Genomic DNA, 24,822 nt, shown 5'->3' with positions numbered 1-24,822 from the left:
CTGAGGAAATGCGAGATCAAGTTAACCAGGTTCCATTATATATACTGTATATGTATATATTTATTTATTTAAATAAACTGATACTGAATTTAATGAAAAAATCAATAAATCAATCTGCAATCACTAAAATGTTGTGTGAAACTTTAAAAAAAAAGGAATTTTTTCTTGACTCTGAAAAAATTCTTTTTCATTATTTGTTATATTATCATTTAAATATATTTCTCAAATTAAGTTTTATAATATCTGTATATGCTTATGCTCATTTAAGTATTAGAAATAATTATTTTTGAGTGTATGTGCATTTTTATCACAAATAGAAAATAAAATGCATCTACGTTTGAAAAATAGCTACACAATAATTCAAATTTAATTATATTGTTAGAATTGTTATAATAATTAAATATTTATAAAATTTATTATGAAATAGTAAAATCTTTCATATGAGGCCTAATATTATTGAAATTTTGTAAATATTGGCATTTAATTTATTTGAAACTCTAAAAAAAAAAACATGCATTGAAATTACTAATAGTTATAACTGTTTACCATTTGGAGCATCACTTGACTTTAAAGCAAAAGACCAATTATGTGGATGAATAGAAACACAATGAGGCAATCTTAATTCCACTGGTAAACCAAATTTCAGTCCTGGAGGTCCACATAGTACTAAAGGACTTAGTAATGTTTCACCTTAAGAGAAACATTTTCCAGAAAGATTATCCAATTATCAAAAATATTACTTATTTTGTAGAGGTAATGTTTTTATTGAATACCTTTTTCTCTATCAAGAGGTGGTAACATATTATCATCTTGACAAACTTTAAAATAGATTTCAGTAGGACTAGGAAGAGCCCCTGGAGGAATCATTATACTCACACCAGTTTCATCAGATGTTAGTTTACCCCCAGCTTGCCCAAATATACCTCTAGCCATGGCAACAACATTGTGATTGTCATTAGGCATTGGCACATGATATCTACAGAAAGGAATTATTAAATTAGTTAAAGCACCAAAGAAGTTTTCAAGATATTAACAGATTAATGAATTTTCAAGAATATATTATAACAATAGTATATATTAATAAGCAAAATTATGAAAAAGTTGAATTTAAGAAAATATATTATTTTAAAATCTAGATTTTGTTATTTTTAAATTTTCAGTAAAAAGAAAATAGAAGTTTATTCTCAAAGAAGAAACATGTTATCAACACATATAATATATTTTTGAAAAACTGAATAAATTTTTTAAGTATTGTAGAGAAATTCACAACACACATGTAAGTATAGTATGATAAATTTTATCAATAACACATATATTATTAGCAACAATTCATATTGCATTTTTTTTATGTGACAATCTTTATAATTACCAAATCCTATAATTGTTTACTAAAAATACTTTTTTCATTGTCAAGTGTAGAAATTTAATACAGGTAATACAACTTTATAGATTATAGAATACACAAATAAAGGCAAAATAAAATATAAAGTATAAAAATTTCATTTAAAAATCTTACATTTAGAAAACCAAAGTGAAATTTCATGTTACTGAAATATATTTATAAGTATTTTCATATGTATAGATATTTTAAAGAAAAAGAAATTATAAATGTATTTGCATTTGGAGTTGAATTTCAATTATTTAATTAAAAACGTTGAAAATATATTGAACAAATTTAACTGATTCATAGGACCTATTTTATTAGTTTACATAAAGAACTGAAATAAAAACATAAAAGTAAAATTAAATAAATACATTTTGAAATAAGCTTAAATGAAAATTAATTTTTATGGTTTTTACATATTTAGGAGTGTTTATACATTAATTATAAGTATTATATAGTTGATGATCTTAGTAAAATCTTTTCTAATTTCCTAAAAAAATTTTTGTCTTATTTTAATTTGATTGTTGTATTCAATACAATACATTCAATTAAATTTCTATTTAAAAAAATATTTGTGTGACATATATAAAAATGTTTATAAAATAAAAATTAACTAGGAAAAATATATTGCAATAATTAATATAAATAACAATTACCATATTTACTCGTATATAAGATGAGGTTTTTACTGCTTCAAAAACCTAGGTCGTCCTATACATGCGACCGAAGAATTCTTTGTGTTTATGCAATAAGTTTTGTGAATCATACATTCACATTTTTTATCAGATGCTTACCCTCTTGCGTTTAAAAACAAAAGTATTTAATCTGAGTCGTTTCAATTGTTCTTGTGTAATGTCAGGAGTAATGATGAATAGAATAGGAAAAGCAAAGGTTTTGAATTGAATTCCAAATTAAAATTCCAAAATCACACAAAAACCAGATATAAGTTTTAATCCATTCCCATGGAAACAGATGATTATTCGGAAATCAGAATTCGGAGAAAACTCGTAAGTGTAATCAACAGAGAGTGGATTCGACTATTAGGAATTGGCAAAAAAGGTTCCCGATTGTCCAGCTTTACATGAACAGATTATGTTATTGATTTTACAAGATTTTTCCTTAAAGTTTAAAATACCAGTAATGTTTGTGGGACAATGTGTGCATTTACGTGCATTTGACATTTTATTTATGATTAAACAAAATAAAATTAAAATTGTATTAATAAATCTAATTTTTTCTTTATTTTGATCTTTAAGTCACACCTTGTCCTATATGCAAGATCATCTTATATGCGAGTAAATACAGTAACTATGCTAAATGTTCAATATTTCTTTTACAACTGGACTAAAATATAAAAATACTTATAATTTATTAAAATTTTAACTAGCATAAAAATTTTAATATTCAATTTACAGAAACAATAGCCCAATTGGCGATTTATTGTCCAGTCTAGCAACCCTGTCTTTGAAGAATAGTAAATATGTACCTGTGCAAATACCACTGTCATGAGAATAAGTTATAAAAAGGAGCAGGGCCAGTTTTTGACTGTAGTCACCTGTGTGCTACAGATATTTGGCTGTCTGTATCAATGCTGATTGTGAATAAAGTCATAACCTAACCCAACCTATGAGAGCCTACTGGCATGTTTTATGACAGTTTTGTGTATTTGACAGGGGTAAAAAAATCCATAAAAATATTTGATACATATTTATCTTAACTTTATTCAAATCAAGCCACTCCATAGATGCCTTTGTTGAAAAGTTATTTTTATCATGATAGATAGGACCCAATGGACTTCTTGCAGAGATTTAATGATAATCCATATGACCTCTCTTTGAGAGCAGAACAGGAAAGTTTCCCCCAGATGCACTTTCTGGATATATCAAGGACAAATACTAACAAAGGTGTTTCAAAAGAACTTCTACAGTCCATTTTTTATCCAAATCTGTTTGCATATAAACTGGCTGCATTTAGGGCTCTAGTTAAAAGAGCATACATGCACTGTTCATCCACAAAAAATAGGAAGGAGGAACTAAGTTTCATCTTGAAATTAAGAAAACAGCATGGCTACTTGGCAAATCTAATTAAGGCATTTGTTCTATGATAGAATCAACTGGCTGAACAGCACAACCAGAAGACAGATCACAGTCATAGACAGGTCACATATGACAGGACCTTCTATTTCATCTGTAAAGAGATAGCCCAATGTGGTAACCTCAGCAGGGCTTCTTTTAAAAGCAATCCTTTCTTCTCAATGCTTAAAAAATGAAAAGGACCCAACAGAGAGAAACTGTTTGCAATGTCTATAGCATTCCAATTCACAACCAAAGGCTGCACCATTCATATGAGTATGTGGATGCAGGAACCTCAACACAAGGATTAAGGATTATGAGTCAGCCTCAAAAAACATATTTTGAATAGAGCATGAACTGCCTACACATTAGATAACAACATGTAGGTGGAGTTTGACAATGCATGCACCATAACAGATCTGCTTTGACTAAAAAACTTAGAGTCAAAATTTATAAGGCATTCAGGAGAGGAATAGCAGTTAAGAAACTGATTCAGTTTTTATTCATAAAACTTCCACAGGATTTTATTCTCTTACAGCTACTTTTTTTTTGGGCTATTTAATCGGATTTATTGCACCACGATTTTTGAGGATTCAATGTTGTTGGTTTGCCTAATGTCTAATTCATTGTAGTGGTATTTTTTGTATTCGATATGTACAAGTCTCCATTCCCTTAAACTGTGATTCAGAAATGTTCTGTTCCAAGTTCTAATTTGTTGTTCTATTCTATATTATTTTACTTAAATCTGGCAATGTCCATTATATATGGAAGAAAACATTTGTTGCAGTAAATTTTTGTTGTGTTTGGTAGTTATTGGTGTTTGTGAAGTGATTTATTTATGTATTAATGTAGTATTTTCTCTAGTGACTTTATCGACAGAATTATTTAATACAAAACATATTTATTTTATATAATTTAAATTTTATTTCATTTACATTTAAGATATTTTCAGCCTTTTACAAAAAATTGAGTGAGTACCAGTACTGTTTTGTTAAATATTTTGTTTTATCGATATTTTAAAATATTACTTATTTCAGCAAGTGCAAAAAGCTAAATCTAAAAAGTAACACTTCTCAGTTAAACAGAATAGGCATAACTTGGTAGTTTTGCCGAATAGGCATTTAGTTTGTTTGTAATAGATATGATATCAGATCTCTAAGAAATGACTTTCTAAAATTCTGTTGGATCCCAATCCATGTCAGCATAAGAGGAAAGGAATTAGCAAACATTGCTGCTAGGTCACCTTTTCCATTTGTCATCCAATGACTGTTGAAAGAACTAATCTTAAACCAGTCATCAAAAAAGATTAAGAGATGTTTGTTCCACATATTTTGCCAATTAACTCCACAATAAACTACATGAGATCAAGACTAATAGAAAATTGGAGTTTGGATGAAGCATATGATAGGAGATCTGAAGTCATACTTATGCAATTGAGAATCAGACACACTTAGCTGACTCATCAATAGGGTGAGGACTGTGTCACTGTGTTTTGAGCATTAAACACCAATTGATAGAATGCTGTGAGTTGAATAATATTTATATCCAGAATTTTGGCAATGGTGTGAATTTATCAGGCGTTTTAGGCCATAGGTCAAATTTGAATGTAATCAATTGACTTTAAAAGTTGTTAAATTGCTTTAAGCATATTAATATCGTTTGTTGTAAATAATATTCTGTATGGACATTGTTATGATTATTTTGTACTGTTTCGGGTTACTTATGTTTTGTTATCATTAGTCATTTGTGCAGTTTTTATTATTTTATTTGTTTAGATATTTTGTTATTGTTAGAAAATATATCTAAATTTATTTATTATTTGTATAGTATTTAATAATATATTTATTTCTTTACTGTTAACCCTGTTTCTTGGCACACTGTGGCCAAAATAACTGTTATTGACACAAGAGCCAACTAACTAACCAAGCAACCATATCTGATCTCATTGTGACCAAAGCACATTTTTTGTCTAGGTTTTTATTTTTTGGAGAGCATATGCTATATCAGGTTATAACATAAATTCCGTTTGATGTGCTGAAAACTCTGGTATGAAATAAATTTTTCATAACAGTACAAGAACTTGCAAAAGAACTACACATAAGTATTTTATTTTACTCTTCAGCAGCATTTGAAATAGGAAAAAGTGCTGAATTTGGAAAAATGGGTTCCACATGAACTATTGCTAGCACAACTTGAACATTGCATTATTGTGTGCATTTCATTGTACTCTCATTATTCCAAGCTCTGTTTTTGGATCAAATCATTACTGGAAATGAAAAATGAATACAGTATAAGAATATATAAACATCTTCCGAAACTGGATTCATTACAATAAAGCCACACCAACATGCCATATAATATCAGGTTTATTTAATAAATTATAATTATTAAATTTAATATGAGATGGCATCTAAAGTTAATCAATAATTCAAATTATTATTGCCAGAATGTAGCCCAACATTATATGGCATGTCGGTGTGGCTATACAACATAAGAATATTAAATGTCATTGTCAATGGCTCAGACTTGGAGATTAACTTTTGGTTAAGATACCATTTTGTCTTTTTTCAATGAAGATGTTATTCAGTATTTATTGAGATATCCAAGGTATATTATACAGTTGCTGTGAAGGAATGAAACCATAACAGTGGCCCTGCAATTAAAACATCCAGCATTGGTCAATAGGTGATTTGTTTTATTTCATCAAGATAATGCCTGCCCACACACAGCTCTTATTACTTGTAAAAATTTGGAGAAATTTGTCTGGGAAAAAAAGGATACATCTCTCTATTTCCCAGATCTTGCTCATTCAGATTACACTTATTTTGGAGCTTGCAAAATCACCTTGACGGGAAGAACTTCAATTCTCAAGATCTCAAAAATGAAGTGTCGGCGTTTTTTGATTCTAAACCAAGAGAATTTTCCAACAGGGTATCAAAAAGTTGCCTGAAAGTGGTATGAGGTTAAGTTGAATAAGGGACAATACATTGAGAATTGAAAAATAAACTTTGTGGAAAAGAAATTCATTAAATTTTCAATTTTTCAGACAGAATTTATGTTACTACCTGATGTTACGGTTTATTAATTTATCTGTAACAAACTTTGTACAGTCCATTATGATCCAATTAATTTTTCCCAACTCCAATTCCAAAACTTCAATTTTTGATTAGAATAAGAATTTCCTTTTTACATATCCATTCCAATAATTAAATTTCAATTTTTTATTTGCTGTATATGAAAATTAATCACTTCAGTAATTTGTTTAAATAAAAAATCTTCATTATTTTAAATTTCACAGAAATGCATTTTGGATATCCAAAAACAAACATCACTAAAACCTGATACATTATAAAACTACAAGCCAACCAATGTCATATGTCATTGAGCTAGGTAATGGTTACAATACTAATAAATTCTCTGGGCCAATTCTTTTCTTCCAGTAGTTCTAAATTATTTAATTAAAAATTGTAATTATTAAATTTATTAAAATATGGTGCCTAATGCCCCTCTCCAGTACCAGATTGTTTATAATTTATTAATATTATAGCTGTTATCTAGCCCGATGACATACAGCATTGGTTGGCTTGTAGATGTGCAAAAATTTTTTCAGTAATTTGTAACAAGCAATTATTATATATACTGTATTTACTAGCATAATCCATAAAAAAACTTTCCATTAAATTTTGGTTTAAATTAAGTTAATATTTAAATGTGTATGATTGATTAAAAGAATCAATCGATGTACAGTACATTTAACTTGTTTCTTGATCTTATGATATCTATTAATTTTCAAAATTAAATCCAAATGATCATGTATAGAGATGATAGACTTAAGAGAATGAGAATATCAATAATAGATTCAGTTAATCATCATTAATGATTATTAAATTCATAAGGGTAAATTAGTTTGATTAATTGCTGAATCTTGTTTTAATTTTTACCATCATCCACACTCATTGATCTTAAATGTAATGAGAGAATTGTTCTCTGCCATCTGTTGGCATAGAAAATGAGTGTTGAATATCTGTTTTTATGTGTTTATGTGAGTTACCTGATTGAATTAATTGCTATTATTTCAGAGAAGTTATTCCATTATAAATACATGGAATGAAAATATAATTTTTAATATGTAGTTATTATTTTGTGATCAGTTTGATTTGTTTTTACCATAAATAATAATCTTAGTGGAAAATGTATAGCAATGATAGTTGAGTTTTTAAATGCAGTCAAATTGTAGGTTAAGAATGTCCCTGTTTACAAACAATTTGGTTTATGAACAACATTTGAATGCCATATTTGCTCTGGTTGCTGTGCGATAACTCAATTTCTGAACAAGCTACTCGGCAGAGCCAGCCACTGATGATCAACTTCCTATGCTTCCTATGTTAAAGAAAGTCGACAGTCCAACCAATCAATGACAGGACTATTAATTCAGAAGTTAGTGGTGCCAAGATTGCTTCATGTCATGATATGAATCTTTGCTATTTAAATTACATTTCAATGTGTATGTGGGAAAGACAATATTTCTATTTTTTGGTACCTGCCACCATGGGCGTAGCCAGGAAGGGGCATGGGTGGGCACGGCCGCCCCAGTTAACCTGGTGCCCCTCCCCAGAAAATTACAGCCCAGCCCCCCCAGTTAACCTAGTACCCCGCCCAGAAAATTACAGCCTCTACTAGGCCCCTCCCATAACAAAATCCTGGCTACGCCAATGCCTGCCACAATTGAATTTAAATTAAATTAATTAATAAAAGCTGTGTTAATTGGCATTCACTTAATACAAATGGCATTTCAGAATTTGGTTAGATTTGGTTATATTTCATGCAGGCAGTCAGAGTTGTGTCTCTATTTATAACATTTCTTTGTAAAGTGTTAGTTTTGGTTTTGGTTTGGGTTGGTAGTAACATATTGCTTTTAATATACATATACATATATATATATATATATATATAGAACAGATATAGATATTGTAGGTATTTTTATGGATGAAAAACAGCAAAAAAGGTAAAAAAAAGGTTTTGTTTTGGGGGTCAGGAACAAATTAATTGATGTGTATAAAATTACTTTAATCCTTAATGGTTGATCTGCTGTGGGAAAATCAACCATCATCCAAAGGATTAAAGTGATTTTATACACATCTATATTATACAGCATCCATACTACACAGAAACCATTTTACATTGTTTCATATGGAAAAATTTGTTTTGGTTTTAGAACAAATCAGTTTCTGAATAACTTTTAGGAACGAATTACATTCATAAACTGAGGTTTGACTGTACCGTAATAAGAAAACATTACAAACATTATTACATAGTGAAATAAATACAATATATATTTCATTTATATTCATTATATGTATATACTGTATGTTGCAAGTATTTGTATGTTAAGAATTACTAATGCCTTGTATTAATTCTTATGATATATTACTGCACAGCTATCATGATTCATTTTGCTAAAAATCAAAGAATCTTACAAATTTAAGTGTGTTTCTGATTTACATTTTAAATATGAAAGTAGAATGTATTCACAATTAAGTATAAACAAGTTAAATATTTAAGTTTTCTTTATGAGAAAAATACAGAGGTTGTTTCAGAGCTTAATAAATAAATAAATTTAATTTAATTTCACTTTAAAACCAGAGCTGCCTTCTTAAAAACCACTTAAAACATATTTTGTGCTTGCCAATAACTTTGTATTATGTAATTTTCCTATTCAAATTCCATTACACTGCTGGTCCAATAGAAAGAAGGGGCTGTTGTGGAAGGGGGTTGAAGTGATTTGACCAAAAGTAGTTATTGACATCCTCCCAGAAGATTGGTATTAATTGATAGTCATTGAGAATCCTGTCTACTATTAATATTTGAAAGGTGATCTGTGTTATACAGGTTGTGATAGCCCCGCATGTGATCAAAGTTGCTAACCTTAACGTCCAAAAGACTTCATATAAAAAACTTGTTTAAATAAAAATATCTTGTAAAAATGCTAGAGTAATTTCTTTTATGTGATTTATTATCACATAAAAGAAATAAAAGTGATTATTTCTAAGTGATAAGAAATAAGTAAAGAAATAAGTGATTATATAATAAAAGATTTATTATCACATAAAAGTGTTTAAATTTTGGCAACAGACTTGTATAAACCACATGGAAAGTATGTTCTTGTAAATATTGCATTTACAGAAAAATTATTGGGCTGTAATTTGAAAAAATTGTAGACCTATAAATTTCGTCTGTCATCCCTTGTCTTCCTGTCTGTCCTTCCTTAATCTTGAGAAAGGAGTTAGATAGATGAGAGACGAGACCAGATGTGGAAAGCCTAGGGCAGGAAGCCCAGATTATAAATGAACCCCATTATAAATGAACTTTCGGTTTAGAATGGAAGTAATGTTATTTTGATTCAAAATTTTCCCCCAAACAGAGTTAGATACATGACTGACAAGACACTATTGCTAACAGGAAAAGTATGATGCACAGATGTACTGTACAGGGGTACCACTACTAAAAGAATTGAGAACATTGTGATGAAAAGTTGTAGACTGGCAGTGTTACAATGTCATAATAAATAACCACTCATTAGAATTAGTTTAGTTTATTTGGTTATGGCAACATGAAATGTTAGCAATCTGTCAAGGAGGATGCATCATGGAAAGACTTATGTAAAGCTGGTCCCAATTTAAATGTTACTAATGTGAATAAAATTCAGAAAACTCCACATTACTAGTCTGTTGGCCAAGAACAAACCCAGACCGACTACCGGTGTTCAGAGGTTTTATCCGCTCAGTTACTGGAGGGTACTTATTGGGCTCCAATTTGAAAAAATTGTGCATTATTGGGCTGTAATTTGCCTTGCCCTTTTTGCCTGTTTGTCCTTCCTTCCTTTTGAGAATGGAGTTAGATGAAAGGCAAGACCAGACATGGAAATTGTAAGAGAAAGAGGACCAGATTAACTATATATGAATACTATATACCAGAGGTGGGCAAGCAAGAGTTCAGTGGAAGCCAGTGGGTTTTGCAAAATGCATGGGAGCTGCAGTTCTGTACTGTCGTGGCGGATAGGATGGTAAGGCAGGAAAGGATAGGGTGAACCCATCCGGGTCAAAAACTTGTTTTAAAAGAATAGATTTGAAATGTCAATTTAATTTATTGCACCAACTTGGAAATAAATGACTAAATATTACATATATATAATTACATATTTTCACAAAATTGTGGAAATAAAATTGTAAAAATAATAATAAAAAGCAGAAATTAACACTTTCAGCAAGAGGTGCATGTAACTCAAAAAGAGCCGCATGCGGTTCTCGGAGCTGCATTTGCCCATGTCTGCTATATACTATAAACTATATATCTGATTTGTACTGCAAGTTATTTCAATTCAAAAATTTTCCCCCGAACAGAGTTAGATATATAACCGGCACGATTCTATTGCTAATAGGAAAAGCATGATATATGGGGGCAAAACACTACACTCCATCAGGCAATTGTTATGTGCTACCGATCACAGTAATGGCATAATGGCACATCTATTTTGTACTATATCATTGTCACAGTAATTTAGTGAAATATTTTTAAAAATTATATCCTTTTTTGTAAGAATTATATTTAGTTAATTATTTTGTTACCTTTTTTCCAATAGATGGTGCTACGTGTAAAGCCAGCAATTAATCAATATATAGAAATCCAATGAATAATTTAGGGTGGGATGTATGACATGATCTAAATTAGAAGTATTTGAACATATAATTGCTGAGTTTCATAGCAATTGGTCAAATGGCCTAGGTGTGTATGGTGAACAAAGAAACAAACATACATCCTCATTTATATATATAGATGTCTGATTAAGTTGCTGGTCATGTATCTTTTTATATTTTAAATTACAACATTCTATCTCTCATTCTATTTCCAAATTTGTTTTTTTAACCTGAAGTTGGTTGCTCAAGACAATTGAAAACATTCATTTTCTTTCAATATTTTGTTCTACAAGCTGGATTTTTGGTTTTGTAAGTGATATTTGTAATTTACATCTAGTGTGCAGTGTGTTTATTACTTAGTAGACAAAAATTTTTAAATGTTGAGTTTTTATTATTTTTATTTTTTTATATTTGCTAGAATAAAGATCTTTTCAGTGCATTCAGAGTAAATCTGTAGCTTCAAATCTATTATCATTCCAAACTATTATAATTAATAAATTTGAGATTAAAAAAACCCACTTATTTATATCAATTTTTGCCAAGCCTTTAACTCCATTATTCCCTCCCTCCTATTAGACATTCTTTCAGGGTTTGATGTTCATTATGCACTGATTAGATGGTTTAATGACTATTTTTTTACTTTGTTCATTTTTATTAAAACACTAACTATTAATTTTGTTATTTTTCTTCTGTTTGTGGCATATTCCAAGGATTTGTCTTAAGTAACCTCTTTTTTATCACCTGATGCTGCTATTCCTGTTATTGACTCAGACATTATAGCTAACAATGTTAAAATCTTAAACTCCAATCCATCTTAAGCTCTCTTTAATCTGATCTATTGATAAACAATCACGTTTTGGCTATGGAAACCTATAATCTTAAAATTGATCTAAGCAAAACCATATCAATGTTTTTCTCTTGTCTACATAATTTGGACAACTCTAACCTTTATATTAACAGCAATTGTATAGATTATGTACACACTTAACAATTTTGGCATTCTCTTCAAAAAGAAACTTACATACTTAATATGTAATTCATTTCATTCTTACATTTAACTGCCACATTCTTTCTATTAAAAAACTTAGCTTTCTGCAGCAATAGTATGGCAATGATACTATAAAATACCTCTTACTGTCCAGCCCTTTAGGCAATATTTTTCATAAACCTTCAATCCATAATCAAATATTGTTTACCTGTTAGGGCAATGGCTGCTCCCTCATTACTTCACAAAGTTTCATCAGGACTTAATAAACTATATATAATATGCATGTTACAGAATCTGGAGAAATTGCCAGTGTCCATTTGGGTTTTCAGACTTAAACCATCATGTTTCATAGTTTAGCTGAATTTTACTATACAAATATTTTAACAATTTTCTTCAATTGGATTTCTTTGTGTTAAGAGTACTGAATAGAATTACAAGAAACATTTCATGTTGTGTTTTTCCTATGTTTAGGCTATCCATATCTAGATTTTTCAATACCTTACTATAATAGATATCATGAATTTAGAATATTGTTTATATGCTAATTTTAAATACTTTGAATCTTTACATAAAAATATATTTAAATTTTTATTATACTGTTTGTAAAAGTAGATATATAAGAAAACACTTTTTTCCATATTGATAAAGTATGTAGATTATGAATTTAACAAGCATAAAAAATATTCACCTGCATTTCATTCTTATAGAAAGTTTTCAAATGCTTCTGATATATTAGTTTTATCACATTATATTATTTGTATTAAAATATCTGTTATTCATTTTTGATTATTGCATAAAAGACAAATGTGTGTTTACATTTCTGTTAACAACTGATGAAATAATTCAGGGAATTTCTGATGATCAATTTTTTGTTTCTTAATTTTTTGAGAAATAATTTACTCTCTTAATGGATACAAGAAATGTTTTAATAATTACAATTATTTAGTAATATGATTCTACTCTAATAAATAGCTTGAAACAAATTTTACATTAACAGTATTCTACTTTAAATGCGACTCACTAACTTTAGGACTCACCTATATAGAAAATATTAAGAAACTATAAATAAATAAATAAGACTCTAATTCATGGAAATTATAGTTTTTAGATAGACTCTGACATTAAAAGAGCATTTAAAAATTGCATAATATGAGAAATTGTACAACTTACTAATATGTAATTCAATTCATCTGATATTGTTTGACTGCTACAGCCTTTAAGAGCTAGTATACCTTGTATAATTGAAATAATAATGCCAATAATTTAAACTTTGTTGTTGTTTGCTAACATTTAAAGCACAGGATGAGACTTAAAAAAATAACTGACAAACAATGCATGTTTATCAGCTGTATGTTGAGACTAATGGTGTATAAATTTAAAAATATCCAATTATTTGAAGATAATGACAGTAACCAAATTCTGATTACAACAAATGAAATTTTTACAGTGTATTTTAATTTGTATATTTTAGCTAAGTTTAATAACTGATAACAATACAGGTATACCTCGACTTACGTCGGTAATTGGTTCCAGGAGAGGCGACGTAAGTCGAATTTACTTGTGTAGTTACGACGTAAGTCGTAGTTTCGACTTACGTCGTAACTAAACGCCAATAATGGAGGAAACGCCAATAATGAGCACTTAAAGACCGCTAAATAGGACGACAACACAAACACAGATGTTTTCATGGTTTGTTCCCTAGGATTTATGATAATTGTATTAACATTTACTGTAAATGTACATATTTTAATATGATTTTATGTGCTTTCAACGCTTTTCTAGTGATATTACGACTTCAATGTTTATGGCGGACGGATTTAAAGTTGAATAAACTGACTTAAACTTGATTTTTATTTTTCCATATACTTTTTTGACAAATGACGTAAAATCGGGAATGACGTAACTCGAGAGGGACGTAAGTCGAGGTATACCTGTATGTACAATTACAGTAAATAGTGTTTACTGTATATTACATTTGGAATGGAAGTATTGGATTACTGATTTACAAATTAACTTAGTTTTAGTCACATTCACGAGTTTTGGTTTTAGTGAATTAAAGCTATGCTACATAGTGTTAGTTCACTAAAACTATAAATTTAAAAAAGTAAATGTCTATTATAAAGCTGATTAAAATACAGTAAAACATCTCTAACTCAAATATCTGTAACTCGAATATCTCTTTAACTTGAAGAAAACAAAGAACTTAGTAGGTCTTAAAGCATAGGTATTTAACATTTCCAACTTGGAGAAAATGCAAGTTGAAGTTTTTTATGGTCCCTGACACCGATTTATATTAATTTCAACTTTCCCAACTCAAATTTTAATATTTATTCTATCCAAAATGATTCTAATTATTGGATTTCCATGAAATTTTCAGATAGTTGTATCTACTGTCCAATGCCCATTTGCAGACAATGTTCCAGTCCAACAAGATGTATCTTCAAAACTGTTCAATTCCATTAGTTACATTGAACATTCTTCTGAAAGGCATTACAACAAAAAAATAACTATCAAAGATTTTTTATATAATGCAAGAGAGGTAAAAATACAAATCTATTTAGAATCAGCATTTTTTACTCTTAATGTTTTTAACTTGAATTCTCTATAACTACAAGTTTTTTCTTGCCCCTTGGAGTTTTGAGTTAGAGAAGTTTTACTGTAGTTTGATCCAGGGATCATAACCTGTAGTTCCACAACCAAGTGGCTCTTTGAGAATTACATGCAGGTACTGATGCCAATTTACTCACTGTATCCAGATCTAGTTTGATAAGCTAGGTCATATATGGTTAAATATTAAATCATAATGAAATGCTTTTTACAAAGTAATGTCATAGATAAAAACAATTTAACATTATAATTTTCACTAGCAACCATTTACAGTATTTTTATATAGCAGGATTAGTTTTTTGCAATTATATTTAAAAATTAATTACACATTTTTTTTAAATATTAAAAAATGCTTGCAATGGGGAGATCCTTCTTTTCATGGTATGCAATCATTATCAGTGTGAAAGCTGTATAAATATTTTAAAAGTTAATGCCAGATTACAGATTTTGATGTTATTGTGAGGATTGACCAGCTAGTGGAAAAGTGAAAGAAAGTGAAATGAAACAGTACAGCTTAGTTGGAAGTATGGACAAACTTAACAGATTAATTTCAAATAATATGGTAATAAAAGGACTGTACTAAATTACAAAATATATAAAATATGTGTGAAAAATAAATAAATAATTGTAAGTCCAAAAGGTAATGATAAATAAATAAAGTAATATATTAGTGAATATCGAACCTACTGGAACTGGTATAATAAAGAGAAAACAACACCTTTCTTAAATTCCAGCAAAAGTTTAACTATATAAAAACGTTTTCAACTGATTTCATCAGTCTTCTTCAGTTACTCGAACAAAATAACAAAAAGAACGAACCAAATTCAAATTTACATATTAGAACCTGGTAATATATTAGAACCTGGTTAACTCAAATTTGTTAAACTCTAAAGGAGTTTTGATACAGAATTTTAATTGAACATTAATTGTTTTATTTAATGAAAATTATTAAATAAATTAATCAGAAACTTTCTATAAAGTGTGGGAACCACATACAACTAAAAAATAAGCATCATGTTATGACAGCAGACAAGGAGTCGAGACTTCCAGACAAGACATGCAACCTAAATACTGGAACTGCCATTTGAACCTGTCTTTATTTTCAAACTTTTTATTTTATTTGATTGCTGATGGATTTCTGACTTAATAAATAAATGAATTTCTTGATAAATTAATTTAAAAAATGATTATATTCTGATTCTATGTAAAAGTTTTAACCTTTGCAGCTATATTTTAAAAATATAACAATTGTAAAGTGTAGGTTATTTTGGTGATAAAAAATAATAAACAAATTGATTCTAGGCATAAAATATCTGTTAAAAAAGTCCTTACTAAATACTTAGGAGCAAATGGATCAACAATTTGGGAAAACATTTCTCAGTAGCATATTTATCTATTCAGTTAAGCGTTTTCAAGTTTCTGAACAATACTGAGAGATTTACATTGACACAATGATTCTACATAATAAAACTCATGAAAATATCATATGTGTAGTTTATTATGGGTCACCGATAAACCAATGCACAAAATCTTGATTTTTAGTCAAACCTCCAAAACTTGAAACTTTTTAACTCAAAGTCCAAAATTTTTCCCTGACTGATTCAAGTTAACCAGGTTCTAGTAATAAAAACAAAAACAACACAGCAATGCAATTCATAATAAGAGTTTATTGCTAACTATGCCATTGTGCTATAATATTAGAAGGGATTATTTTGCTGAAAAACTTTTTTATATTTTCATCAAATGATATCTCATTCCAAATATTTTTCTTCCTGTTTCTCAATTTCTTTTTTGTAAAATGACAAGAAAAAAGAAAAAAATGTGTGTGTATTATATTTAGATTGTTATTAACTATAGGTGCAGTGTATTTGAAATTATTTCTTATTTGCATATCCTATGATTCTTAATGTAATTGTACTTTGCTAAATAATATTACTTTGCTTTAAAATTGTTATTTTTAAATTTAGTTATTTTATTCATTTGAATATAATGCAAATAAATATAAATAGTTTATCATATACCTGTAAATAATAAATTAAAAATGAATATAAAATAAATGTAAATATATGATATATGTAAAATATTTCATTAACATATATTAATGTGTTAATAAATATAAAATAAAAGTTAAGAGTGAAACATAAAAACTAAAATTTGCAATATTAATAGCAATATTAATTTTTGCATCAAAACAATTGATGGTATTCCTATGCAAAAATAATTTAATATCTGTATATTATGAAGGATAGAAGTTGAAAAAATAAATCCTTATAAAATATTTTATTATTTTAATGTATAAATTTAGAATTTGTAAAAAACAACAAAGATAAATAATAGTAAAAGTGGACCTTATATTTTTATTTTTTGATACCATGAAAATTAACTAGTTCTTTTCCCAACTATTTTGTTTAGATCAATACTTGATCCTCGTTTTAAATTGCTTTTATACCCAAATTTTCATAGTATTTTATGATTTTATAACATTCCAAGTCTGTAATTTTGGTATTAATTTTTTGTTCATTTTTCTTAGTGTTTTCTTGGATTTTATATTTTTAAAATTTGAATAAGCAAACTTCTATAAAATAAGGTTTTCTTATTATTAAAATTTTAGTTTGTTAGTAATTTAATAATATACAACACTTTACACTTAAGTTCTCTTTGGTCATTTATTATATGATATCATGCAGTAACTATTGCATATAAATTCTTTTTATAATAGTTTAAGAGCATGAGCAACTCACCACCAACACAGAATGACAAAAACACAAATAAATTCATATTATTTTAATACATCTTTATTGATATTTAATAACAAATAAATATCCATAATAGAATATTAGAGCACATATATTAGAGATAATAAATTTATTTTTACATGTTGGTGGTAAGTTGGAATTCAATATAATTTTAGACATTGTAAATATACAAAATTTTATATATCTGTTAAAATTTTTAAGAATTATTGCACAATAGTGTAAAATTATACAACCTTTGTAATTCACAAATCATGCTGATAAAATTTTTCCATATTTTTCATTAGGTAAAATTTTCAGAAATTAAAACTGATGCAAAATATTAATATAGTAGAAAGGAAGTCTTTGGCAATAACAATGCTTGTTCACTGTTAACACACTTACTTTGAATGTTCAATAGACGAAAGATGTGATGCTGCTCCAGATACTAGACTGTTCGGTTTACGATATAGTTCAAAAGCACTTCCACGACTTTCTCTGTTTGATATTATTTGAGGAGGAGGAGGTGGTGGTGGTTGTGAAAGATGATGCAACTGTAGTGGATAATGATTAGAACTAATTGGTATACTGTTATATGGAGTCCTTCCATTTACTGTTCTTGGAATTGTATTAGTTGAAACATAATCTACACTTTTAGAATAGGGATGACACTCATATATTTGATCGAAATTGTTGTTCATGCATTCTTCATTATCCAAATACTGATGAGATGAATTAATTGGAAAAGAATTCTGAGGATTATTAGAAAAAGTTATTGATTTGCCAAATGATGGGTCAGTATTAATAGATGATTTACAATAATATGGTGACTGAACTGCTAAACTGTTCCTATTTGGATTGTAAGATCCAGTAGCATTAGGTGATCTTGGTAAAGTAACAGTATTAACATTTTCTGGAGATCTTATTTGTCTTGAAATGTAATTAGTGGGTTTTGGAGGTGGAATTGGTCTTCCATCTAATAATCTGTTGAATTAATTAATAACAAATCATTAATTATGTTCTTCTATGCATTTCATATAAATAAATAATAATAATCAATATTCTATATTATAATCTATTCAAATTACAATATTGAAAATGAAAAAACTGTAATAAATTTTTTATTTTTAAAACTCGAAAAATATATTTTCATTGCAGTTTTATATTATTTTAAGAAATTATGTAAAACTTAGCACTGCACTGTTCAATAAAGAAAAACTGCTTGATTAAGATTACCAAAATTGTTTAATATGAAAAATTTTAAGGCTCAGTTCAGGCCATTCTCAATATACATGTAAATTAAATGTAAAATAACAAAATAGAAATAATGTTCTAATTTTGTAAATATAACTTTTTATTTGTTTTAATTTATAAAATAGAACAACATTTTAAATTTTCTCTTTTGTAAATCTATAATTAATTACTTTTTCATTTTTGTTTATAGAATTTAATGAATTCATTTTTATTATACAGTCTGAATGAAACTGAATTATAACAAAAGTTCAGTTACTTAAATATTATATAATAAATCATTGCACCATTTTTTAAAATATATTTATGTTTTTACATTTTGTTCTATGATTAAGATTATTAGTTATGTTCCTATATTTTTTCTCTGGGCAGTATGTAAAAGACAACGTTTAAGTGCTGTCTTTGCCACAAAACTTGGTTGAACTGAAGGACTCCAACAATTGATCATTAGATGTTGGTTTCAGGTGCCAAGTGACAAGTAAATTGCAAATTGAACTTTCATAAATAAGGTACTGAATTTATGTGGAGGCAAGGCTACAAGCGAACAAAATCTGTCACATGATATGTTATCACTAATAGGATAAAATGGTTAGCTAGAAATCCATATCATAACTGAAAGAAAAGTAAGCTTTACAATTTTGTTTAAAAGTTAAAATACAAACTTTTCTTTTTTCTTCATAAATTTTTGAATTGTGTAGCTTGTTTGCATTTAAAGTTTAATGTTGTATTTCTATTCAAATGATAGCCCAATTGAAATGACTAAAGTTTTCAATGAAAATTCAAAATTTTTTCCCTGTTCCAACATTCCTACATCCTTTGAATATTAGCATTGTGACAATGATCACACCATATGATGCATTCTGCTGTGCTCATTGTGTGAAGGTTAAGCATAAAAGTACCATTTAATTAATAGTTATTTATAAAATATTGAGGTTGCCTATTTCTAGTTCAAATTTTGTAATAATTTAATTAAAGTATAATCTTGAAAGATCTTAAAAATGACCTAGCTATTTGGTTTAAGTATATAATATAATTTCAAGTTTAGGTTTGCATTTATTCATTTTTTTCAAATTTTTACATTGCTAAAACTCTTGAAAAATAAATGTATTTTTAAGTGTTTAGATATTTAAATATTTTAAATAATAATAAATTTTATCAGCTCTAATAACAGTTCTTTAAATCTGATACAAGATAAAGTTTTCACAATAGTGACAAAATATTTTAATAAAAAATTATTTTAATCTTATCATTTAATATAAAATTAAATTTAGTCCTTACAATTTTGTTGAAAAAGAAATTAAATATTTTATTTTTAATATTAAAAATATAATATATAGAGTTTACCTTGATTGATGACTGACAGGCTTTGGTGGGGGAGAAGGTGGTATTGTTCTGTCAGCTTGTTGCCTAATTAAAAAATTAATACAATTACTAAAATAATTATTTTTAACTTTTGAAAAATAAGAATAATGGAACACTTACATTTGACTATTTATGTATTTTAATTAATTCATTAAAATTATCTTCATTAATATTCTAATCTATCACTTTTATGTAAATAAAATATTTCTTGGATTTAATTCTATATTAAATTCTGTCAAATTTAATAAATTATTATTTGTTTATTTTTTAAATTTGCACGTTATTTTAAAAATAAGGCGAGAATGCAACTACCACTATTAGAATGAATTAAAATATACTTTACAATGAAAATAGACCAAACGACTATCTGACTTTTAAATATTTCATGTTTAAACTAAAAGTTTATGTGAAATTTAAATTGTATGTAACAGTCAAAAAATCCTCAATCCTAAGTATTTTTAAGGAAAAAAGGAACCTTTTTAATGTATTGGATTTATACACTAGCACAAATATAATCTCTACATTATCCACTCTTATATGTTCTGGCCTATATCCCATAGTTGAGATATACACTTGTAGGCCAAAAAAGACCCTTCTTTTCTTCAAAATTAAAAAAATTGATAATCTAGATTTGAGTCTCAATTTTTTTTAATTTTGAAGGAAAGAAGGTTTTCCATTACAAAATTCTTATTTTTGCTTTTTCTTTTACTAATTTATTTATTTAATATGTCCACAACTGAATTGATTGATAATTGCACACAACAATTCTCAATTTCGTCCAAAGACACAACACAACAAACAACTTGAAATATTTGTGATTAACTCATTGTCAACTGCAAGGAGTAGGCCTATATCTGATTTCCATTTACATGTCAGTGTAAGTTTTAATACACTGCAACATCACTAACTCCTAGCTAAATGGAATGTTTTCAATTCACTTTAATCTTTGGTTAGTGATTCGGCTTGTTGTTAAATCCAGCGCTGCTGCTTTTGATGTGAAAGTGCTGCAGTCACTGCTGAAGGTCTTTTAACAATGTACACAGAACAACACTGCAGTTCCAAAATAGCAGATTCAGTGCAGCTGTTAGAATTAATACTTTTAAAATGTTTTGATTCAGATAGAGGCAAAAAGAATGTTTTGCAAATTATGTTCTTACTTTTATTGATTTTTAATTAAATCCTTGTCTACTTTGGACTTTGTTTATTAGTAGGACTTATTACACTGGTGTAGTTTCTGTTTAGCAAAAAGAGGAGATTCTAGTCAGAAAAATCAAAACAAAATATCTTTATTTTCTTTATTGTGATGTAAAATTAATGAATTAAATTTAATCAGCTTCTTTCTGCAACATCATAAAACATTTTAAATATATATCTACTTTAAGTACTATGACACACACACCTTATTTCTCTGAGAACCAACATTTATTGCTTTAACAAATGTTTTCAACCTGATCAATAGGTCGTCATCAGGTATTTTCAATTCTCTGGAACATTTTTATGGTGGTTCTATATTCAAACAATTATGCAAAAAGAAATTCAAATTTATAAATGTTTGAACACTTCGTCCAAATATCAAATATATCAAAAATGTAACAAACAGCATAAATATGTGAAATTGGAAGAATTAAAATAAAATAAAATACAAATATAATTCTGTATATTGTGTTAGTATATCGACAGAGTGTGCATTACATGTTAGATTTTACTGTGCTATTTTTGATCATATATTTCCAGGCCAATGGTAATATTGTGGCATTTTTCTAATTCAAGCATTTGCCAGTAAGGCTAGATTTATATATTTCAAACTTTTCGAAAGTCATTGCTAAAGACAGTGAGCACACCAGTTTAACAATTCTAGCCTGATTCCATTCAACCACCAAACCATCTGTTTGTGCTACTCTGGATAGTGCTGTAGAATAAGTGCCCTTTGTTTACATTGTATATATATGCTCTTTAAGCCTCTTGCTGAGGTTCTTGTTGGTGACACCTACCTACTCCTTGTCCAGACCTAATTGTGATCATTTTTATATGGTATCTTGTATACCCCAGATTGTTCTTCCTTCTTGATTGTATCTTTGTCATTTCTAAGCAAATTATAAACTGGGAGCCCTTTTGTATAGTAATCTTGTGTTTTTGTAGTCAGCAATTTCTTTTATGATATTGGACAGGCCTTTGTTGTAAGTGAACTTGGTAACATCTTTGTTCATGTTCTTCTTTGTCGTATTTTTGAGAGAATCTGAGTAGGAACTTATTAACTCCTCAATGATTTTTGCTCTAAATCCCAAGGTTCTAGCAATGGTTCTGATCCTATTAAATTCTTGCAACCTGTTGTACACATTAGTACAATAATGGAATGCTATTCTAACTAGAACTATGCTGAAAGCTTATAAGTATGTGGATCATTGGAGGAGGAAAGAATGTACAGTAGTGGCCAAAAGTAGAGCTACCCTTGACATATGTCTTAAAAATGTGACCTCTGTTTTGTTTACCACCTACTACATAATTAATATTGTGATAGTTGAAAAGTGCACAAAAAAAAGTGTCAAAATATTCAATTGAATCAAACAGATTTTATTTTAAATCTGATTTACAAAAGAAAAAACAAACTTTTTATATTTTACACTCAGACAAAAGTAGAGCTACCAAAGGAAATATGCATATTTGTCCAGTATTTTTAGGACAGTTATATTAGTATTTTGTGGCGTAATCAGAGCTTCTGATCACTGCATCACATCTATGTTTTATTGATCCAACTAAGTTGTCAAGCAGTGATTTGGGAGTCTCATACCATGCTTTTTGAATGGTAGACCACAATTCATCCGGATTCGAATATGTATGCTGGCATATATGGCACTCAACTTCATCCCAAAGATTATCTATGGGGTTTAGGCCTGGCGATTGGGCTGGCCATGTCATAAGATTCACCCTTTTCTGTTAAAACCATTGCTTTACCAAATTTGCTGTGTGTTTTGGGTTGTTGTCCTGTTGGAAGATCCATTTCCTTGTCATTGAACAATATGCATGAGAAAACATTTGATTCTGCAGTATGTCCTGATAAACGGTTTGATCCATTATTCCATTAATTCTATGAATTGAACCAATTGCCTTTGCAGAGAAACATCCCCATACCATTATGCAGCCACCACCATGCTTTATTATAGGAACTATGTATTTTGGGTCATATCTCATGTTCACTGGTCGTCTGATATATATACCATCACTACAGAAGACACTGAATTTAGATTCATCACTCCATAACACCTTGGACCATTTTTGTTAAGTCCAAGTGATGTGTTCATGTGCAAATGCTAATCTCAACTTTTTGTTTTTTGCAGAGATGATTCATTTCTTTGCTGGTCATCTCCCATGTAATCCAAAACTAGTCAAATGTCTTTGTACAGTCCTTAAGCTTATATCTGGATTACCCACTTCGTGTTTAATATGTGAAGCAGTCAAACAAGAGTTGGCTGAACTCGTACGCCTGATCAAATGATCCAACTGTGGTCTTGTTTCTCGTGGTCTACCTGACTTTTTGGCAGAAACAATGGTCCCATATATTTGAAAACACTTCACCACTTTCGCAACAACAGTATTATGCAGATTAAAGATTTTACCAATTTCAGTAAAGGCCTTTTTTTTTTTCAAACATATAGCTACCATTCTTTGTTTGATATCATTTGATAATTGTATTCCTCCAGACAACTTAGTTGATTCAATGAAACACAGATGTGATGCAGTGATCAGAAGCTCTGGTTACACCACAAAATACTATAATTGTCCTAAAAATACTGGACAAATATGCATATTTCCTTTAGTAGCTCTACTTTTGTCTCAGTGTAAAATATAAAAAGTTTATTTTTTCTTTTGTAAATCAAATTTAAAATAAAATCTGTTTGATTCAATTGAATATTTTGACACTTTTTTTGTGCTCTTTTCAACTATCACAATATTAATTGTGTAGTAGGTGGTAAACAAAATAGAGGTTGCATTTTTAAAACATATGTCAAGGGTAGCTCTACTTTTTGCCACTACTATGTAATGAGTTGTGGGTGAATTTGATGTACACCTTTGTGCTTAAGGAACCATTTTTGAATAAAATGTCAATGTCTAAGAAGTGTATTTCTGTTGAACTAAGTTTCTCCAATTTTAGTTTTAAACCATCTTTGTTGGAATTTATCTCATTCAAAAAATGTTGTATTCTTGTCATTCTTCCATAAAATGAATACAGTAAAATTTAATATGTAACACTCACTCTTAATATAATTCTGTATATTGTGTTAGTATATTTGTATTTTATTTTATTTATTTTAATTCATTCAATTTCACATATTTACATTTTTGGTATATTTGATATTTGGATGAAAGTATTCGAACATTTATAAATTTGAATTTCTTTTTGCATAATCGTTCGAATATAGAACCACCATAAAAATGTTCCAGAGAATTGAAAATACCTGACAATGACCTGTTGATCAGATTGAAAATGTTTGTTAAAGCAATAAATGTTGGTTCTCAGAGAAATAAGGTGTGTGTGTGTGTGTGTGTGTCATAGTATTTAAGGAATCATCTGACTGAGTGTATATTGAATTATATAAGTTTTGTCAAATCTTTTATTTTAAAATAAAAATTAGTACAAACAGAATATCAATTCATGATGATCAAAACCTTACAACTTTACTGTCATGTAAGAATTCTACTTCACACATTTCACCTTTGGGACAGCTATCTTGTT

The 24,822-nt window shown here is 28.4% G+C and overlaps 1 protein-coding gene across 4 annotated transcripts in view; it reads right to left on the bottom strand.

Annotated features, from left to right (window-relative positions):
• The window catches only part of LOC136978711 (tight junction protein ZO-1-like), a 156,310-nt gene that overhangs the window by 6,244 nt on the left and 125,244 nt on the right, over positions 1-24,822 (bottom strand). For all 4 annotated transcript variants that reach the window (XM_067274483.1, XM_067274484.1, XM_067274486.1 and 1 more), the window contains 4 exons: positions 20,073-20,135; positions 17,883-18,461; positions 774-976; positions 547-690 (listed from right to left, as the gene is read on the bottom strand). In XM_067274483.1, coding sequence (XP_067130584.1) covers positions 547-690; positions 774-976; positions 17,883-18,461; positions 20,073-20,135 — 989 coding nt within the window. The remainder of the gene's footprint in view (positions 1-546; positions 691-773; positions 977-17,882; positions 18,462-20,072; positions 20,136-24,822) is intronic.

This window comes from Centruroides vittatus, unplaced genomic scaffold (genome assembly GCF_030686945.1).
Source record: "Centruroides vittatus isolate TY-2023 unplaced genomic scaffold, ASM3068694v2 contig_549, whole genome shotgun sequence".
In the NCBI taxonomy this organism is placed as follows: Eukaryota; Metazoa; Arthropoda; class Arachnida; order Scorpiones; family Buthidae; genus Centruroides; species Centruroides vittatus.
The sequence above is the reverse complement of the archived record's forward strand: the minus strand, read 5'-3'. Positions and strand labels throughout refer to the sequence as shown.